The sequence below is a fragment of the Crassostrea angulata genome, chromosome 6 (genome assembly GCF_025612915.1).
Source record: "Crassostrea angulata isolate pt1a10 chromosome 6, ASM2561291v2, whole genome shotgun sequence".
Taxonomy (NCBI): Eukaryota; Metazoa; Mollusca; class Bivalvia; order Ostreida; family Ostreidae; genus Magallana; species Magallana angulata.
The window spans coordinates 39,269,860-39,289,830 of record NC_069116.1 but is presented as its reverse complement, the minus strand read 5'-3'; the positions used below and the strand labels follow the sequence as shown (position 1 = coordinate 39,289,830).

The window sequence follows — 19,971 nt, the reverse complement described above, 5'->3', positions numbered from 1 at the left end:
ATAAATGCACGTAACTTTACCGTGGAGAACATGCATATATATAAACAGTGCTCAGGGTCATAAGTTACTAAAATCCTACAACAGTTGACCTAAAATCGATTGTTTGAAGAGATACGAAATGTTGCGCTTAGTTGATTTTGCATCTCAAGGAAATAAGCGCCGCATTTTTGTTTGTAACTTCGTAATTGTCTCCCTCATTTACTGGTCTTCAAATGTTATTAATTACATTCTCTCCGTATAAAAGCTTATACGATGCTTTCATTGAAACGTAGTCGTATTATTGTCAATCTGTACAATATTTGGCTTCCTTTACAGGGCACAGATCTTTTATATGATGATGATGGTCAACGCTGTGGTCAAATCGAATCAACCACAAAGATTAATATTGCATGTAAAATAATTACGATGAATACATATGCAGCCCATAGGTATGACTGGCCTTTTCCCATTCGGAAGAGAGAAACCCGATCAGTTTATAGCACTTAATCATAGCCACCTCGTTAATAAAATATGAACACGGGGTTCTGATGTTATCCTACCTATACACTGAGGTACATTGCTATTCCAGAGTGCGAGTAGATTACAGCGCGCAACCGTATGGGTCTCGTTTTCAATGTGATATCCAAAGTTGCAGACGACAGCCTCCTTCTCACATGGTTGTAATGAACTTACGTTTAAATATCCATTTACCACAGCTAAATCTGTGGTGTTGCATGAATCTGTCAAATTGAAATAAAATACACTGTAGTAAATATGAAGATTTTAGGTCAAAGCCCTTTATACATTAGACATTTTTAAAAGTAAGAGAAGAATATTATAATATCTCCAAAGACTGCAAGTTTCGCAAATGCTACAGAATTTGACTAACTTCTTTTTATTTATGGCAGAACTTTGTATATGCCACCTTAATTTTTTACATGTTTATATTAAGGGAGATCACCCTGCCATTGTTGTTTACTATTTTTGGTTATATTTTACCGGGTGATCTCAATATTTGTTCAGGTGTTTTTTAACTAATAAGGGAGATCCCACAGTACCTGTTACATAAGTCATTTTAATGAGTCTAAGTATTGACTTTGTCAGGTATCTCCCTGTTTGTGATGTGGTTTATTTGTACAAGTTTTTGATTCGTCATTAATAAATGACATTATTTCGTCAATGACCATTTAGTTGTTTTTTAAGGTAAAAAATTAACAAGCTGCAGTTCATAGATGGAACGAAAGATTTAAGTCTATTAATGGAATAAGCTTTATTGGTAACCGTTAAGATCAATGCATGGGCATAATGAAATATTATTGCCAAATAATATGTTTTATGTCATCATTGTATCGTTAATTCTAATTTTAGAAATTCTAATTTAAGTTCCGGTTTTTATTGGTTAATTTTAGCTAATTTGTCCATCATGTATCTATTTATAAATGCCTGTGCTTGTACCTTGTCATTAGCCAATGAAATGAGAGTATTTCGATCACGTGTATATAACTTTTGTTTTAAACTCAAGTGTGAGAAAGACGTGTTTCCGTAATCTAAGATACTGATCACTTTGTAAAGTTTAACCCACCACCATCCCCATCTAACCGTCCAAATAATTTTATAATTTAAAACAGTCATAATAGCTTGTGCCAATATCAGAAATCCATTCTAATGTTTACATTGTGTGCATCATGGTTTTATTAGATAATGATTTATGGCAGAACTTTGTATATGCCACCTTAATTTTTTACATGTTTATATTAAGGGAGATCACCCTGCCATTGTTGTTTACTATTTTTGGTTATATTTTACCGGGTGATCTCAATATTTGTTCAGGTGTTTTTTAACTAATAAGGGAGATCCCACAGTACCTGTTACATAAGTCATTTTAATAAGTCTAAGTATTGACTTTGTCAGGGATCTCCCTGTTTGTAATGTGGTTTATTTGTACAAGTTTTTGATTCGTCATTAATAAATGACATTATTTCGTCAATGACCATTTAGTTGTTTTTTAAGGTAAAAATTAACAAGCTGCAGTTCATAGATGGAACGAAAGATTTAAGTCTATTAATGGAATAAGCTTTATTGGTAACTGTTAAGATCAATGCATGGGCATAAACATATTTGAGAGAGGAGCAAATATGGCTTTCATGAAATTATACAAATTTCCACATGAAAACTACCTCAAGTAAAAGAAATCTGGGATAAATCTGTTCTTCAGAAATCGGAGTTCAATTTTTCAGTGTTTTATAGATTTCTATTTGGTTTTAACCTGTTTTATTAATTTTAAAGTATTTCCGTAGCATCTGTGCACACGGCCTCATACGTAAAGGCGGGAAACTTATTTTGAGTGCGGCTAACGCTTTGGTATTGTAATGTTGATTAACCACAGACCAAACGATTGGGGATATGGGTTGAATGGGAAAAAATGGAATACCTACGTGTTTTCCCCTTTGATAGAAAGAATGGTCCAACATTATTTTAAGGAATGCTAAAAACTGCTGAAGTGAGAGTATGACCAGCAAAGACTTGAATGAGAAAGAAGAAAAGCCTTGTAAGAGCCAGTGATAAAGTACGTAGCACCTAATAGTGTATAGATTGGGATTTAGTAAGTACCATGAGATTTAGTTATAGCAAGCACAAAATACATGAAATAACACTGTGCCGAATAATGATGCCAGTACCAGGTGGCGTTCTGCACTCGTCTAAGCTGCATGTATCGACACATTCAAATATGCCATATGATAGACCATTGCTTAAAGGTTTATAACCACTTTTGCGGCTAAAAATTTTCACTTGTTAGGTGGGATAATTACCTTTAGAAGATGAAATTCCTACAAGAAAATAATATTTCCTACAGGAAAAACAATTTTTCTACAGAATATTTGGAATTCCCTACCGGACTAAAAGAACTTTCTATAGGAATTTAAATTCCGATAAAATTTTAACAAAACTCCCATATGATTTTAAAATCCAATGGGAAATATTCTTTTTTATAGGAAACCTACCTGTCTGAATCAAATTCCAACAGAAAATACCTTTTTCCTGTGGGAGATATAATTTCCTGTGGGATTTTCAGAAAATTAATTAGGATTTTAGTACTTCCTATAGGAAAATTATTTTTCCTATGGGAGTTACTATGGGATGTTTTTGAAAAGTAAATATCTCACCTGTCAGGTAAAACACACTTAAAACAAAAGTTGTCATATATTCTCTAAAAATGATCCAATATTAGATGTATATGGATTTTTACGAAACTGCATCTTAAGCGGGTACAAAAGTACCACCTTGGCACTGACATAATTATCCGGCACGTTAAATGCGTAATAAAAACGAATGGTTTATACCAAACCAATTAAATGCTTCATGTGAAGGTACATCCACCTGGATAAAGTTTGATATCTTTAAGCCTGAAATCAACCAATGCTCTTCTTGCAGTCTATTCTATCAACATGTCATGAAAAGGTAAGCGATTTTCATCCATTAGATAAACCCTAATTTATCCTTGGTAGTGACATTCTTTTGTAATTTCTTTACAATGATACAAAGATGTTTGTGCATTCGAATTAAAATTGTGTATCATCAATGAGATTATATTTCTTTTAAAAGCTTGTATATGAGATCGTGTGTTCAATACTAACTTCTGGACATCAGTCCGAATACATAGATGCTTATCTCCACGTCATTTGTATGCTGTTGTTCCTTGCCCCCTCCCCACGGTTCATCAATATCAAAGGTAAACGATCTGGATGTTGGTGTGACCCTCCAGACGAAGACTCCATACTGATTGTACCCAAATATCAACCCACTGTATCTGCTTGGTGTGTTTGGGTCATAATCACCGGAAGTAACCACGGAACCAGCTCCATAAAACTGGAAACCGTGATTTGGACCGTTTAAAGGACTGATCTGGAAATATAAAAAAAATGATCATATTTTCAATATCAAGTGTTTTATGCTGTGCCATATCAGTATCCAGAATAGCCCGCCGTTCAAGGCACTTTTTATCTCATAATCGACATTTTACATATTTCAAACTGAATCAATGGTATGAATTCATATCTTGAAGTTACGGCATTGATTACTGTTTGTACACAGAGAACGTATATTCTGCTATGATGATTGTCAGATATATAATGTTTTGTACAATGCTTTTAGAAATAATTTTAATCTTGGAAAAGCACTACGCTAGGGGTAATCCGCAATACCTTTGGTTGACTGTATATATTCCTCGTTTATTTGTATCAAATTTTGTACGCGATACTTTCGAAAACCAATTTATTTAATTTGATTTATCTTGAAAATGAGATTAAATGTTTCTTTTCAAAAAAGAAAGCTGTATAGAAAAGTATTCTATGACTTCTCTCCTTGTATAACAACAACAAAAACAACAACAACAACAAGAATCTAACTGTAACAAGGACAAGAAAATCCGTAGGGTTTTTAGTGCCCGGAAATATCATCCTTGGAGTGTCCTGTGACGCTTCATTGATTGTAGTTCTTTCGTTCCAGGTCCATCGACATCTGTTCGGGGCGTTATTAAAGGTCCAGGCCAGAACTCTAACAGCGGCTTTGTGGGAAACCAAGCGTTGTTTGTTCGGATAATGTCTATCACCCCATCCATCTGCAGCACTTGTAATAGGGTCTATGAAAAAAAAATGTATGTTTTTTACGCCTTTCCATAGATTAACTGCTTGAAATTTATTTTAATGAATAAATAAGATTAAAATTATAAGACTGAATAACTTCTAAATTTTGATTAACTTTTAGTTACTAAATAAACAAACTGATAAATTTACATCAATAAGTGGATTATAAAAATCTTTACCAATTACATGTACAATGAATTATTAATTAGTTAACTGAAGACTCTTTTACATTATGTGACTATACAAATTATCAAATTGTAAATATCATTTTCAGCGACAATGATGAAAATACCAAAATGATAAACAATAAATAAAATCTTACGATTTAATTTTACCCAGACTCTGACATGAGTTGTGTTGTAAGCAAAAACCAAGCCTCCTGCATCACTACCACAGCTTAAACAGGCAGGCATTCCTTAAAATAAATGGAAAGCTGTAGGTTCAATCATAACGAGGTTGGGCGGTTAACACATTTCCCATCAGATGTACATTAAACCGTTTAAGTGGATTTGTTCATCTACTATAGACTTTTAATCATTAAGGTTAAAAACCAATGGACTATATATGATATAGACCAAAAATAGCTCCCTAAAATGAACATCATCATTTTACTGTAATTCTTTGTTTCTTTGTACAGATATGTATGTGATGTTTTTACATAACGTTCATTTTGATTCAAGTGCCCACAATTTAGAAATATGATATTGTAAAGACAACCTTTTCCCACCATTTTTGCATTTTGAGCATAAAACAGCTTGTTTCCAAGCAGTTTATCTTTCAAAAAAACATGGAGCTATGCTTGAACAAACAAAATATTTTAATCAGAGATGTATCTAGCCAAGACTAAAAAATGACCCAAAAAATCCCTTGTTTAAGCATGCGCTCTATATTTCCAATTCATAAAAAGATAATAAAAATGTCAAATTTTGACTGATTTCGATTAAATTATAGAAATAGTGAAATAGCGTCACTTTTGACGTCATATACTGCCAGTTAGTGCAAATAAATAAATGAAATAGGTGAAAAATATTTTTTATATCAACTCTTCTAAAAAATAACACAACATTTTATTGTACCCGAAACACTTTAAAAAATGGCGAATTATGGGGGCCAAATTTACCTCATATTATATATAGTTACCTTTAAATTTTGAATGTTTTCATTTATCTTCACAAAAATTTCTAATGAATAATATTATGTTATATAATAATGCTTTAATACTTTTATATTATTCAATCATATTATATCAGTTCGTATATCAGTTCATTGTATTTTTTGTCATATTGATTTCCTATTAAATTATTTAACATCATAGTGAGTTAATTCACATGTACGCCTATGTAATGTTAAATCATACAATACTGTATATCTGTATATCATAACATAAAGCATATAATAATATTTATTATGTTTTATTACCATTTCCTTCAGAGATCAGCCCGCGAAGTTCATCGAATATCTGTGGAGGTCTCGCTTGTACCACTACCATTTCAGGTACTGACGTCATATTAGTAAACGGAATTTCTAGGTAGGTTATTGTTTCCATCGATTCTGAATTAAAATAAAACCACGCTATTTGATAATTTGGTGTTATTAGAAAGAGTCAAATGATAATTTAAACTCCATATCATAATAACTGTTATAAAGCATAAGTCAAAAGTTATATCGGTTAAAGTATTCTGATTATTTTTCATTTTATCATAATAACTATCTAAATAAATGTATATTATTATACATGTATATTACTATCAAATTCTGATGATAAATTTTATCCCGCTTGCTTGTGATTGTCGCTGACGTTGGTTCCCTATACTTTTTTAACACAAAAGGAAATGACGTAATATAAAAACAATGTATGCAAAATTATGGATTTCGTGACAAAAGTGAGAAACATTCAAATAAAAATAACTTGGATTTTTTGGCAATGAGGTTGCAATCATATTGTTCTTTATTTAAGCATAGGGGTTTTTTCTATAATGAATATTTTGACGAAAGGGATTATAGTCTGTCCCTAGATAATTATGCAGCACATTTGGACGATATTTGATAAAAATACACATACCTGTGAAAGAAGTGCAATTGAAATAGTTGAAAGGGATAATTTTCCAAGATAATTTCATTGACACATTATCATCTTTCACTCGGAAAAATTCACAGGAACGAAAACAGATTCCTTACGAAAATTTATAATGGGGAATGTTTACATCTTTTCTCCATTCGAAATACACTCGGAATGCATCGCGCAATTTTTCAACGTTATCATCCGGGCTTGCTGCAATACAAAATCTCCGTAGACATCACATTTTTTAGCATTGTATTGAAACCTGATAAGCTAACAGGAGCGTTTTGACTATGAAATCTTGGAAATTTTTCATACTTTTGAATGAACATCGTTTGAACCCTGAGGTATTTATAAATATCAAGCAATTAAGCCAAATATAAATCCAGAATATCTTGGGACAGAGTATAGATAAGGCAATTCGTTTCATGTCTGACCTCGATATAACAACAGTAAACAATGACTCTTACGATCTGCTGTTGCTGTATTCAGGTTATACTGAAAACCAGAATCAAAATCTGGAGGCATGTCATTTCGTCGCCACATTTTGACTCGAACAAAGGCGTCGGTATATTCATTTTTAATAGACTGTTCTCTATTCGATAGCGGATGATACCACCTGTCGACTGTACCTACAATGGATAAGTGTAAAATATGAAGAATTCGTTGTTTGGTTTGAACATATTTCATCGTAATATATTACAATGGGACTGGTTACAAGTTCTATAAACTATGTAGCTCTCTACCGAGAAGTCGTTTTAGTATAGAAATTCACAATGTTTCATGTAATGTTTTGTTTTTCAGTTTGCAATCTTTCCGACAAGCCATTCTTCTTTAACACTCAGCCTGGCTTACGTCGAACATTTCTGAAAATCATCAAAATAGTCATATAAAAAATGTATTGTCTTTTCATGGTCTCCAACCTGTAATAAAATTTTGGATAATATTCCATTTGATGTTTCTTAGTTGGTATCTTTTCTTTTCACTGAAAAAAAAAACTTTTAAGGCATACTCTTTAAAGGGGCATGGTCACGATTTGGTCAAAATTATTTTTTCGATTTTAATGTTTACAATGCTTCAGTAAGGCATTTTTAATAGGCAATCAAAATTTTAGTGTCATTTGTTGACTAATAAGCGAGTTTCAGAGCTTACAATTCCTCGCAATGCAAATAAAGCTTGTGTTTACATTTTGAATGTTGAAGTGAAAATTCCAGTTTTAGACCTAAAATGAATGTGTTAATCGTTTGGAACTGATTATTTATGCTTAAAATAAATAAGAATATACTGTGAAATCATTAGATTTCGTGGTGGCTCAATTTTCGTGGAATTCGTGGGTACCTCCCACCCATGAATTAACATCCTCCACGAATAAATAAATTAGGACTGTAAAGTCATATTTCCTTTTGTAAGTATCAGAGAATACACGAAATTACGTCCCCATGAACCTGTAAAATTGAAGCAATCATCGAAAATTGGCCCCAACGAATTTTAATGATTCCACAGTAGACAAATCAGCTTGAAAAAGATTTTTTACTGGTATATTGAACCTATGTAAACAAAAACAGGGCTTGAGCCTTGTTTACATTATGAAGAATTGTGAGCCCTGTATCTTGCTTAAAACTCATCGACGGGCACCCAAATTTCATTTGATCATTTGAAATGCATTCATAAAGCACTGTAAATAATAAAAACAGAATAATAAAATTTGACCAAAATCGTGACCATCCCCCTTTAATGTCAGTGTAATGATAGTCACGAGCACGTATTGATTATTGGTCGACTTTTCTCTTATAATAGCATGGACAAAATTTCCTTTCGAAATGATGAGTCTCAATTTTATGTTAACACCCAATAGAAAAAACAGAGGCATATTACGTACACACAAGTACATTTTTTATGGTCCGATACAGGGCTTTGAGTAGTAAACTATTTCATAATCCTCACCGGCTTTTCAATCATTAAAAGAGAAGTTCCTATGTTGTAAAAAAAAATATACGTTGCAACTTTTTGGCATCGATAACAAACAGTTGGGAAGTCAATAAACTGTCTGTAAATATGAAGGTTTTTCATCAAAAGATCGTATTTCTTTCTTTTTTTTTCTTATGAATATTGTATAATTACTTGATTATTAATATTTTGGGGGGTTTTGAAATAATTTTGTGGCTTGCATGCGCAGTTCGTCAGTGCCTACAATATGAACAACTTGCAATACAAAAGTAAGTATTTATCAGGTACATAGGTTACGTAAGCAGTAAGAAAAAATAGTTCAGTGAATTAGAGATAATAGGATAAAGTGACCTTAAACTATGTTTCTAGATTTGAGATTCAGGTCATAGCAGAATGAAGGTGACCGTGAACCAAGTGAATGTGAAGGTCAGAGTGGATCTCTTTATAATCAGTTTTATACTGAATATTATTTCCCGTTTACCTACACTTGCTCAAATTTAACAAAAATACCTGTATGTAAGGGGTAATGAGATTGAATTAGAAGTTTTATGCCAGCTGGACCATTTTTAAATTATAGGTCAAGGTCAAAGCAAAAATTCTTTGAAATTCTTTTCATCCTATTGTCCATCATTTGTGCGGGGCCCTATGAGATGGTCGTTATTTTAATGGTGTCTAATTATGTACATCTTTTTATTACGGATTTGGTTGCACGCTTGTACATAAAGTATTTACTTGGACCAAACGTTGATTTTTAAAATTGATTAGCAAAATTCTCTCATAATCCTAGCATTGAAAAAATATTCAGTTTCCGATAATCATGTTATTGCTAAGGACCTGGTGATATTTTTGTATCCGTCTAAGGTGCACGTTTTGTAAAATTTCAAATACATCATGTGGATAGATCATTGCTTAAAGAGTTTATACAATTAACAACTTTTATTATTGATGCATTTCACCTGTAAGATGAGAGATTTACATTCAAAAATTAAATTCCTACGGAAAAACCTTTTTCTAAAGTAAAACACATTTTTCCAAAATGAAATTTGAAATATAAAACGGAAATAGAAAAACTTCCATAGGCAATTTTAATTACGATAAGATTTGAGCAAAACTCCTTAAGGGTTTTAAATTCAGACTGGAAACTGTGATTTCCTGAAAGAAATATTCCTGCTGTCTGAAGGAAATTCCGGTAGAAAAACTATTATCGTATTAAATATACCTTTTAAAAATCTTTACAGGATTTTAAAAATACCCTGAAGGAAAATTATTTCTCCTATTGAAATTATTCTTTCCAGGTGGATATTATTCTTTAAAGGTAATTTTCTCATCTGTCAAGTGAGATTCACAAAAAACAAATGTGGTTTTGAAAATAACTCTCTATAGTCTGTCCCAATTAATTGTTTTCGTCACTTTTTGACAATTTTTAACGAAAATAATTATACATGTCACTTTTAAAGTACAATCAAAATCGATGGAAAATAGATTCCTCTATTGATTTCTTTAATGACACTTCATCTGCTAATACCCGAAGAGATTCACATGAACGAAAACGAATTACTTCGAAGATGTTAGAAGTGTTGACATTTTTTCTCCATTCGAAAGTACTTGTAACACCTCTGACACAATTTGTAGTGCTATCATTCAGGGTACTTTCATATCGTTTGCAATGCAAAATCCCCGTAGACTCTTTACTTTTAGCCTTGTATTGAAACCTTACAAGCTAGAGCGACGTTTCAAAGAGAAATTTTGAGAAAAAATATTATTTTATTTAATGAACATCATTTGAGCCCTGAGAAATTTATGAATATTTTATAATTTAAGAAAATAGAAAAGAGTACTAGTAATGGTCAATCATTTGGTATAAAAAATTTTAAAAGCGAACATGTACTTGATCGTGTAATGCAGGTGATCTATGAGCCCTTTTACGAAAGAGCCATGTTCATAATTAACGTAGATATTCTGATGGTCATATTTTCTACATAATGCAGCGTGTTTTAGAAAATGGATTGAACCTGACTGATAGCACAAATATCTTTACTTACACTACGGTAACTAATAAATTCAAGTAACTTAAAAAGTTTGTCTTAACTAAGAAATCAGTTGTAAAACAAAAGTTTAAGAAAAGTGGCAGATTCGCTGGTCTTGGTTCTTTTCTAAAATTTGTCAACCTGATTACAAGGTAATAATTTGAGATATAAGGAGCAATGCAGCAAATAATAGTTCATTTTTGGGAGTTGATTTTAATCAACTCTCCTATGCAGTTACTCTGGCAAACCGAAAGTGAAACAGTGTTTGGACCTAAGCACAAATCATCACCGCTTACAAGACTAAGTTCTTGAAAATAATAGAAAAAATAGATGTAATGTATGCTGAAGCATTGTTTTTCAAGGAAACTTATCTATAAACACTTTGAAAATAGTCAAATTTTATATACTACGAACAATTTAGATATTTTTGTAGTCCCATGTATTCCTACGCCAGAGTTAATATAGTCTCGTTCAACCAGACGCTCGGCTGTCTCCGTAAATCTGCGACAAGCAGAGAGGGGGCTTTCTTGCTTGTCGGATATTAACGGAAACAGCCGAGCGTCTAGTTAAACGAGACTAGAGTTCGATATCAATAGTGCTTGGATCCATACAATTTTTAGAATTGTTTCGATAACTAATACATACTAGTAGTTGAAATCTATCTTTAAATATTACACAACATGATTCATATGGGGTTTCTTGAAATTCTTGAAGGAAAAATCTATAACTTCATATTATAAAAAAGTGCGTAATTCAAATACAAACTAGAAACTAATTGCCATGCAAGATAAATTGATTTTAAAATAAATGATAATCGATAAAATCAACTCAGTACTTCAGTACTTTGATTTGTATATGAATGTACATGTATATTACTTTGTTAACGTAAAAGAAATGACAAAGTAGATTACTTATAAACTTAAATTTTAGAGAGATCACATTATACATTTATGAGAGTATTTTTTCTTACAGAATTACGCAACCATTGAATGTATTAAAGTTTTTGCAGTAAATGATACTCAATTTCTTTTCTTTAGCTTTAGGTTAACAAATCATCACATTCTAGAATCGCTGATCTGGTTGGCCTGACATGAATTGCAAATAATTTCTTCTCTGGATTTGATTATTGTTTTGCCTATCAGTTTCAAATGGATTAAGGCGATCGTTGTTTTATAAATATATTTATTTTGTCACAATAAATTTAAATGGTCTTCACAACAAATATTCAATCTAAAATATGATATATACCACCATTTAAAGATATTAGAGAGTATTAAGTCACATGGACGCGTTTAATTAATTAGTTAATCAGTCAATCAATTAATTTATCAGATTTCATGTCAATGAATACATCATTCAATTAAGCCTCAGAAACAAAACCAAAAAAAATTCCCGTTTAATTCGATACAGACTTACCGAGATAGACCGTTTTCCCGTCGTCATTTTTTATATCTGCAGGATCGTTCTCAAACTTCTCGGGTAAAAAGATCAGAACACCGCTTGCATTGTAGAAATAAATAACACCTCCATATTTTTCAGTTGCGTCATCATCTCTAGGAGACGAACCAAAGGCGTTGAATATGTAATAGTCAGAACCATCTACAACCTTGACCTCCACAATGACCTTGACCGGTAAATGGGTCTCAGTTGCGTTTTCTATATCCGTGAAGGGCACGTAAAACTCGACCTTGTGATCATCTTGTGACTTTGCTGTTCTCCAATCACTTATGAATGAAGGTTCATACACTGTCATTCCAAATCCAAACCCTGCTACATAAAAGAACTTTGGGTGAAATGGTCATATAAATGTCGCTATGTACATGTATCCCCTTAAAAAGTTTTCGACATAATGATAAATCAACATTCATATATATGCATATAAGGTTGTTATATAAATATAAATTTTTCCTTAAATTCAAATTTTCTTAATCTCTTCCTCCTTGTTTAATGTAATGATATTGGTAAATGTCTAAAATTGAAAAAGTAACCAACTTCACCTTATTTTTTATACCCGAATTTAAAATTACCATTCTAATCTTCTCTCAGGGGAGTGTTATTGAAATAGACATTGTCAGAATTTGCATCTCCCAAAGGTCGCTTTTTCAGATATAACAAATATTTGTGCTGCTATTTATAAAGAAGACACCTATTTGATAGTGAGCTGTACTGAAATATATTCAAGCTTGTAAAACAGTAAACTCTGATAAAATATTAAGTAAAAAGGTGCATGTTAATTACATATACCTTTTATCTAAAACGAAAACTTGCAACGTTAAAGATCTCCGAAAATTAATAGCATAATTTATATGCAACGAAATTTAACAGCATATTTGGCATGGTCATGGTTTTAAAATAAACCAAGATAATGAATATTTATCTATGAGTTTTTTAATTGATTGGGGTTTCAAAATGTTTGACATGGATGAAAATTTGCGATGAAAAATGTTTGATAAAACTACATATAGTGTAATAATGTTTGATGTTAGACCTTTATATATGACCTTTTAAATTCGATGTGCATAAACTTTTAACACTAGTGATGGCAATATTTAAAAAATTTAAGCCCGGGTCTTTACTGTAATAGAAACCCGAGCTAATGATAGGAAGCAGGCTAATTTGCACAACAATCAAAATATTACCAATCAAATGTAGTTCCTTTTAAAAAGCCGCTTGGCAATGTTTTACCAAAACATTTTTGAAAAATCTCATTTCCTTTTTTAAATAGCGAATGTCAAATTAAAGTTGTAAGACAATCTTACTCTTCTTGACTTCGGAGTTGAATCTTAATAAGGAGCAAATTACTTAATACAATGCCCTTTGAAAATTTGATTTGTAATCAAATTTTGTATATAATTATTATTTTCACTTTAAGGTATGGCTTAATTGTTCAAGAACTTACTGCAATGCCTATTACTATACATAATTATAAATAGTAAAACAGTCGTTTAAATGCATACATAAAACTGATTTAAAATCGAACCATAATCTTTATATTAGCTTACAGAAAGAGTAATGCTGTTCTTCGTGCATCTGAGACAATTACGATTGTTTTGTATATTTTCTATCTAAATATGAGTAATACGATTACAAATAAAAAAAAAAGTTCATATTCTCCTTGATATATGAGCAAATCTATGTAGTGATCTAATTGGTATTGACAGAAGGATAATTATATTCTACCCACATTGTCCTTGGTCTGCCCTCCTTAAATCTGAATATTTATATCCCATTAATAAATTTGTGCTTAAACTAATATGGCCGAAGTTTCCCCAGACAATATCAAAAGTATTGATTGACATGTGATATTAAACATATTGATGTCCCCTATTTTGATTGCACAATTTAATTCATCATTTTACATCATCCGGAATATAATTCGTCTTTACAAGGACATATCGTAAGCGATAGTCTCATGGAACATTTTTTCATTAAATTCGAAAGATGTTCGATACTGAATTTTGATAATGATCAAGTGGGCCCCTGGCACCCCAGATGAAGTACATGTAATTCTAGAAGGTTTTTGCTGATATATAACCTCAACTCTGTGCAGGTATAATATTTCAAAAATAAACAATGAGAAAAAACATTGAAAGCGTTTTAAGTATTTTATTTTACTGTTATAATTATTTCTTCATTTTAATATGTACTTTGTCTTTTTTAATAGATTTTTGAAGTAGTAAAATTTACACGCTGAAAACGTTTGATCCGCATATAGGTACAGTATGCTTTGCAAAAGACTTTTATTTTAGTAAATTAAATATAAATGGTGTTCTGTAGCAAGCTGGCTACGAAATGGAAGTATACAAAGAAAGAAAAGGAAGTATACAAAGGAAGTAAAGTTTTGATAAGACTTCATTTTTTTTATCCACGGAATAGATTTACTGAATTTACTGAAATGAAGTTCTTATTCTTTGTGTAAACGTTCTGAGTTACGGGTTGTAGACAAAACTATTATCTGTTATGATATAAAGATGACCATCATGCTTTTATTCACTTAGTTACCGGTTCAAACATTAATACGATATCCAGAGTTTTAAAAACATCAGGAGTTGATAAGAGTACGCCTAACTGTATACTTCTCTGTTAAGAATATAAATTTTATCCTACGCCAGCTTGCATTATTACTGAAATATATGGTTCAGTACATTTGGAGTTTTTCGTCTCTGATATAAGGATATTTTAAGGAGGCTTGGTGGTCCAGAAATTAACCTACCTTATTAAATTAACCTTAATCTACCTTAAGTTTGTAGACACTGTTTCTTAAAGCTATAAACAATTATTTGGTACAGAAATATTCCATTTAGTATACTCTAGCTTTAAAGATTTAAGGTGGCTCTATACACCACTTTTTGATGACGCAGTACGCAAAAAAGTAAATCTGGAAACATGCATTTCCGATACTGGCTGATTTAAACTGAGGTGAATTGTATGGGAACCGCTATTTTGAAAAATTTGTTAAATGGATAGATTTAATTTGATAATTGGAAAATTCATTACTTACAAGTAATGTGGCATGTGACACCTTCACGTTGTGTGGTATTATTTATCGAAATAAACAATAAAATCAAGTATAAATTTTTAAAAAGGTTTTTTAGCATCATCGATATGTTACACCGTAGCGCAGTGGTTTAGTGGGTTCACTACAAACCAGTAGGTCATGAGTTCGATTCCCGTTGAGAACAATAAATTTTTTAACTTTCCAAAAATTTCTAAAACTATTTTTTGGTTGAATGCCGTGAAAGAAAATTCTAAACAGGTGAAAATATTTCAATTATAGTATACTTTAATGCACATTAATATCGACAACTAACGGGGATAAGAGGGTTGCTTTGAATTTCTCTCAGGTTGGGATACATAAATCCTATTAGCCTAGTCAATGTTCCCCTTTATTTATTTAACTTAGTTTTGCATTAAAGCGAATTTATTCGCTTATACAGGGCAAAGTCTATAATGAAATATGTATGTATTTATCATTCCAACATTATCTTTAGGAAATTTTCTTCAACTCAGAAATGAAAAGTCCCCAAGGTGTTTTGGCCTTGGGACTTAGGAACGATAACCCTTACATGAGGAACTTTCATACCAAATAAAATTTAAAAAAAATTTTGTGTTTATTTGCAATGGTTTTCATTCAATTTTTTATGTCTCATTTGTTAAAATACATTTTCTTATAACACCAAGCAACTTTTTCAGATGATTTGTCAACAGAGTAAGAAAAAATGAAAAATAATGTTTTGGAGAAATACTAAAAAAAATGCAATGAAAACATTTTTGAATGTTAAGAAGTGTTATATTTTTTTTATGTGTCCGAAGGAAATATCCATCATATGACAAAATAATTTCTCTCAATTTGTTGATAGCTGTCTTTTTAAAAAATATTTTACAAAAACACGAAAAAACATCAAAAAATTCTTTAAAATTACCTATAGTATCCCTATCGTCATTTTAATATTTGATAAGTATATGTTTTGTGGTCTGCTATTGAAAATTGGAATAAACTGTGGGTGTATAAAGCCACCTTAAATATTTTTTAAAAATCCTTATGCAGAGCATTTCTTCTCAAGGAGATCAATATAGCCCAAAAATGACTACGACCGTCAAGTTCTCTTAAAGCATTGTTCGTGATCAGTCACACGATGTTCTTTTTTTAAACACAGCAGTAGTTTCCCTGACAATAATTAGAAAACGTAAATCGGCAAAAGAATCGAAGTAATGAATATTTAAAATATTTTGCAAACTATTTTAACAACGTTCTTGTCTTTTCTCCCATAAAACAAAGCGTATTTGTGTTGGTTTTATTTTTGTTTTAAATAACAAGTCAGTCACAGCATAATAGAGGCATGTTAAAAACACCATGGATTAAGGTAAGTTGCTTTAAACAGAGCTGTACAATGTGACGTACGCCTGTGGTATGTCTATTTCGTTATCGACCATTTAGCCTGACATGGATCATTGGGAGTTGTGCCTTCGAAAACAGCGCATATTTTTGCTTGAGAACAATGTCATTTTTAACTTGTACTTTGATGCAAGAGATAGATAGGTTCATCATACCAAAACTCTACGATCTTGTTGAAATGGCTCTGATATGCAAAGAAAAGTTGTACCTATTAGCAAAGACTAAATCGTGTTCGGTTTCATCGCACATTATGAATTTAAATATTACAATGTCCTCCGGGTATAACGAGCTCGGATATAACAAGGCACTGCTTACAACGAGATGAATGTGTGGTCCCAAATTATCTCTTAATTATTTCCTTTTTTATAAAATCCGGATACAACGAGATCGTTTATAACAGGACCTCGTATATTACGAGGTGACAATTCGTGCCCGTTAATGATGCGGTATCAGAAAGCATAATTTCAATATCAAACCTGCAAGAAAGTTTAGCATATTAAAATTCAAGCAAAGGGTCAATAGTCCCAGATAACTTTTTAAGATTTCTGAGTCCAAATGTAGGGGCCTATACGCTTTATGTTTGAATTTATATATATCATGTGTCCGTACAGAAAAGATTTTCTTAAACAATACCATGTATATTGTACAAAAGTTTATCTTGATAAGAATAAATTATATCGTAGATTTATATTTTATTAACTATTTACTATTTACTTACTGTAATTAGCCTTTGAGCTATACCTAAAGATTACTCATATAAGGGTTTTTTTATGTCATAGGTACCTTATGGTTTTTGTTTAATTTCTGAGAGCAACTGAAATATTGGAACTGATAGCTAAATAATAATTCAAACGTCTCTTTTGCATTCTAGTCGCATGTTCGAGATCATCAAAAATATTTTCGCTTCACCAAAAAAATAATATTTTTCAACTATTATATTAAAATAGTATTCAATCCCTACAGTTAAAGATTACCCGATACTTTCATCATTTTACAACCAGAGCACATGCACTCACCAAACTGTATGAAAATCCACATGAATACACATTTGAATCGCACGTTTGGCATTTTATAATCAGTTTCCACACTCGCCAAGTAATCTGACTGATTTGAACTGCATGTATACATGTACCTATGTTTCCTAGGATGCCACAGTGTCAATAATTGATAGGAGAGGAATAAACATTGAAATTTTGCGAAGCGCTTATTATGGATATAACTCACGAAAATCGATCGGCGAAATGTCCTTCGATGTCTACGTTCTTAAGTGTATTTTTGCTGAATATTTGATTGCGTGTTTGTTATCTAAAAAAAGTTTGTTAAATAGACAATCGGTGTTTAATTGTTGGAAAGGGAAAGAGCAGCATTGCAAACAAAGTCCAATATATTCAATATATTGTCGTTAGTTTGCAATACTGCTTTTTCCCTTCCTTCCCTCCTCGAGAAATTTCTATTTTAGTACGGGGTCGTGACTTGAGGTGACATGAGAACATACTGAAAGAAAAAAGGAAAGAGAAAGTGTTTATTTATTAGTTTTTTTTTTCATTTTTGTAACGCACGATTGAAAAAAAGAAGGAAATTTTAAATTAACTACATTCTTTATATGAATTATTTGTCTTAAATAATACAAATCTAATTAAGTTAAAACGTGAATAAAAATAACTTGCATGGAACCTTGTTCAAATATTTGAAACCTACCTTGTTTTCCCCTCATTTCTAATGATGAATTTTATCATTGCATTCCAGGAACTTTCAATAAATCAAACTTTTGAATTTGCTTGACGTAAATCGATTTAATCAATCATGCTAGATTTACATTCCTCTTCGTGCACAGTTTTCATTTACGATAAATTCAGTTCATAATATGTTTTAACCACAAGTAAACGGAGAGAAAGAGAGAAGTTAGCAAAATTAGTAAACATTAAAAGCATAAAAAGAATACGATAAATTTTGTGCGAAAATAAGAATAATAGCAACACATCATATAAAACTTCAACTATATACTGACAATTTGAAGTATATTTAATTCTTTAAGCCCCTTTCACAATTGGCGCACGAGCAGAAGCGACCTCATATTCGTGCGACCGAAAAAATTAGATATGAATCGTTTATTGTTGCCGAATTAATCGCATATGAAAAAAGTAATCGTACGAATTTCGCACGTTTTAAGCGTAAAAAGTAAGTAAAATTCACTAAATTACTGCTAATGTACATGAGAACGTTAGTAAAAGAAACAGCCAAATCGTCTCCTGTGAGACTTTGAGTCTGACATCATCGTGATTATTTCGTGCAGTCCCTATTTTTTCTTAGGTAGTTGTGGGTCTCGACCAATCGATAAACAGGGCATGTCACTTTCTTGTCAGTTTCAGCCGCTGTAGATTTCGACCAATCGATAAGCGGGGCGTGTAGACCTCATTCTGGCTGTTTCTATAGAGCTATGAATTAACTATAACTTTCCATAAGAAATAGATGGAATAATACTTGGTAGATTTAAATATAGCTCTAAAGAACAGCTGTAGAAACTGACAGGGCTGGAATCTACAAGCCCCGTTTATTGATTGGTCGAAACCTACATCGACCTAAGAAAAAGACTGCACGAAATAATCATGATGTCAGTATTTTATTGTTAGCATAAAATGGACGGGTTAAATGGACATTACTAGTTATATGGTTTGACTTGTCATCTGATTTTGGTTCCCAACTTGTTCAATATATATTGTTAATGTCGCATTTTCATTGGCGATATTGTTTGCGTTGTCGCTTAATTATACATGTAGGCAGTCAATTTCGTTCGTGAAATAATATCGTCGCTAAGCGGGCAATTACACAAACAATATCGCCGCTTAGTGGGCAATAGGCAAACAAAATTGTCGCGAAGCAGGCAAAAACACAAGCAATATCGCCGATTAGTGGGCGATATTACTTATATCGCCCACTTATTTTGGGGGGATTTTTTTCACTTAAGGGCGATATTGTTTTCGTAATTGCCCACTTAATGGCGATTCTGTGATATACCACATCGCAACATTGTTCGTATCACCCACATAATATTATAGTATATATCAATTTTTTTCTCATCCTTCCTGAGTCAAAAATGACTTCAAATAAATAAGTAAGGAAGAATAAAATAGGTAAAGTTTCAATCACTAATAATCAATGGAGATAGAGTTAGAAGCGGGCTTTCTAAATTAACCGTGTTTTTGCAGCCTGCTCCTAGTGAAGCACTTGTTGTATCAATCTTCTTCAGATTTATTACACCAAGGACCTCACCTTAATTCCTTTGATTTCTACTTAACCCTACCACTAATCTTTTTTTCTGTGAAAGGCTAACATAGGCAGTGTCTACTGCCTAATCCATTTATGTAAATATGTACTTTGTATTTGCATAATAAATTATGTTCCAATTAAAATTCAAATCCC

The 19,971-nt window shown here is 31.8% G+C and overlaps 1 protein-coding gene across 1 annotated transcript in view; it reads right to left on the bottom strand.

Annotated features, from left to right (window-relative positions):
* LOC128187489 (uncharacterized) overlaps window positions 1–17,764 on the bottom strand; it is an 81,372-nt gene extending 63,608 nt beyond the window's left edge. The window contains exons 1-8 of the mRNA XM_052857921.1: window positions 17,568–17,764; window positions 12,072–12,425; window positions 7,152–7,313; window positions 6,042–6,173; window positions 4,945–5,037; window positions 4,386–4,618; window positions 3,615–3,882; window positions 540–719 (exon numbers count right to left, since the gene is read on the bottom strand). Of these exons, the coding sequence (XP_052713881.1) occupies window positions 540–719; window positions 3,615–3,882; window positions 4,386–4,618; window positions 4,945–5,037; window positions 6,042–6,173; window positions 7,152–7,313; window positions 12,072–12,425; window positions 17,568–17,679 (1,534 nt within the window). The 5' untranslated portion in view covers window positions 17,680–17,764. The remainder of the gene's footprint in view (window positions 1–539; window positions 720–3,614; window positions 3,883–4,385; window positions 4,619–4,944; window positions 5,038–6,041; window positions 6,174–7,151; window positions 7,314–12,071; window positions 12,426–17,567) is intronic.
* Between the last annotated feature and the right edge of the window lie 2,207 nt (window positions 17,765–19,971).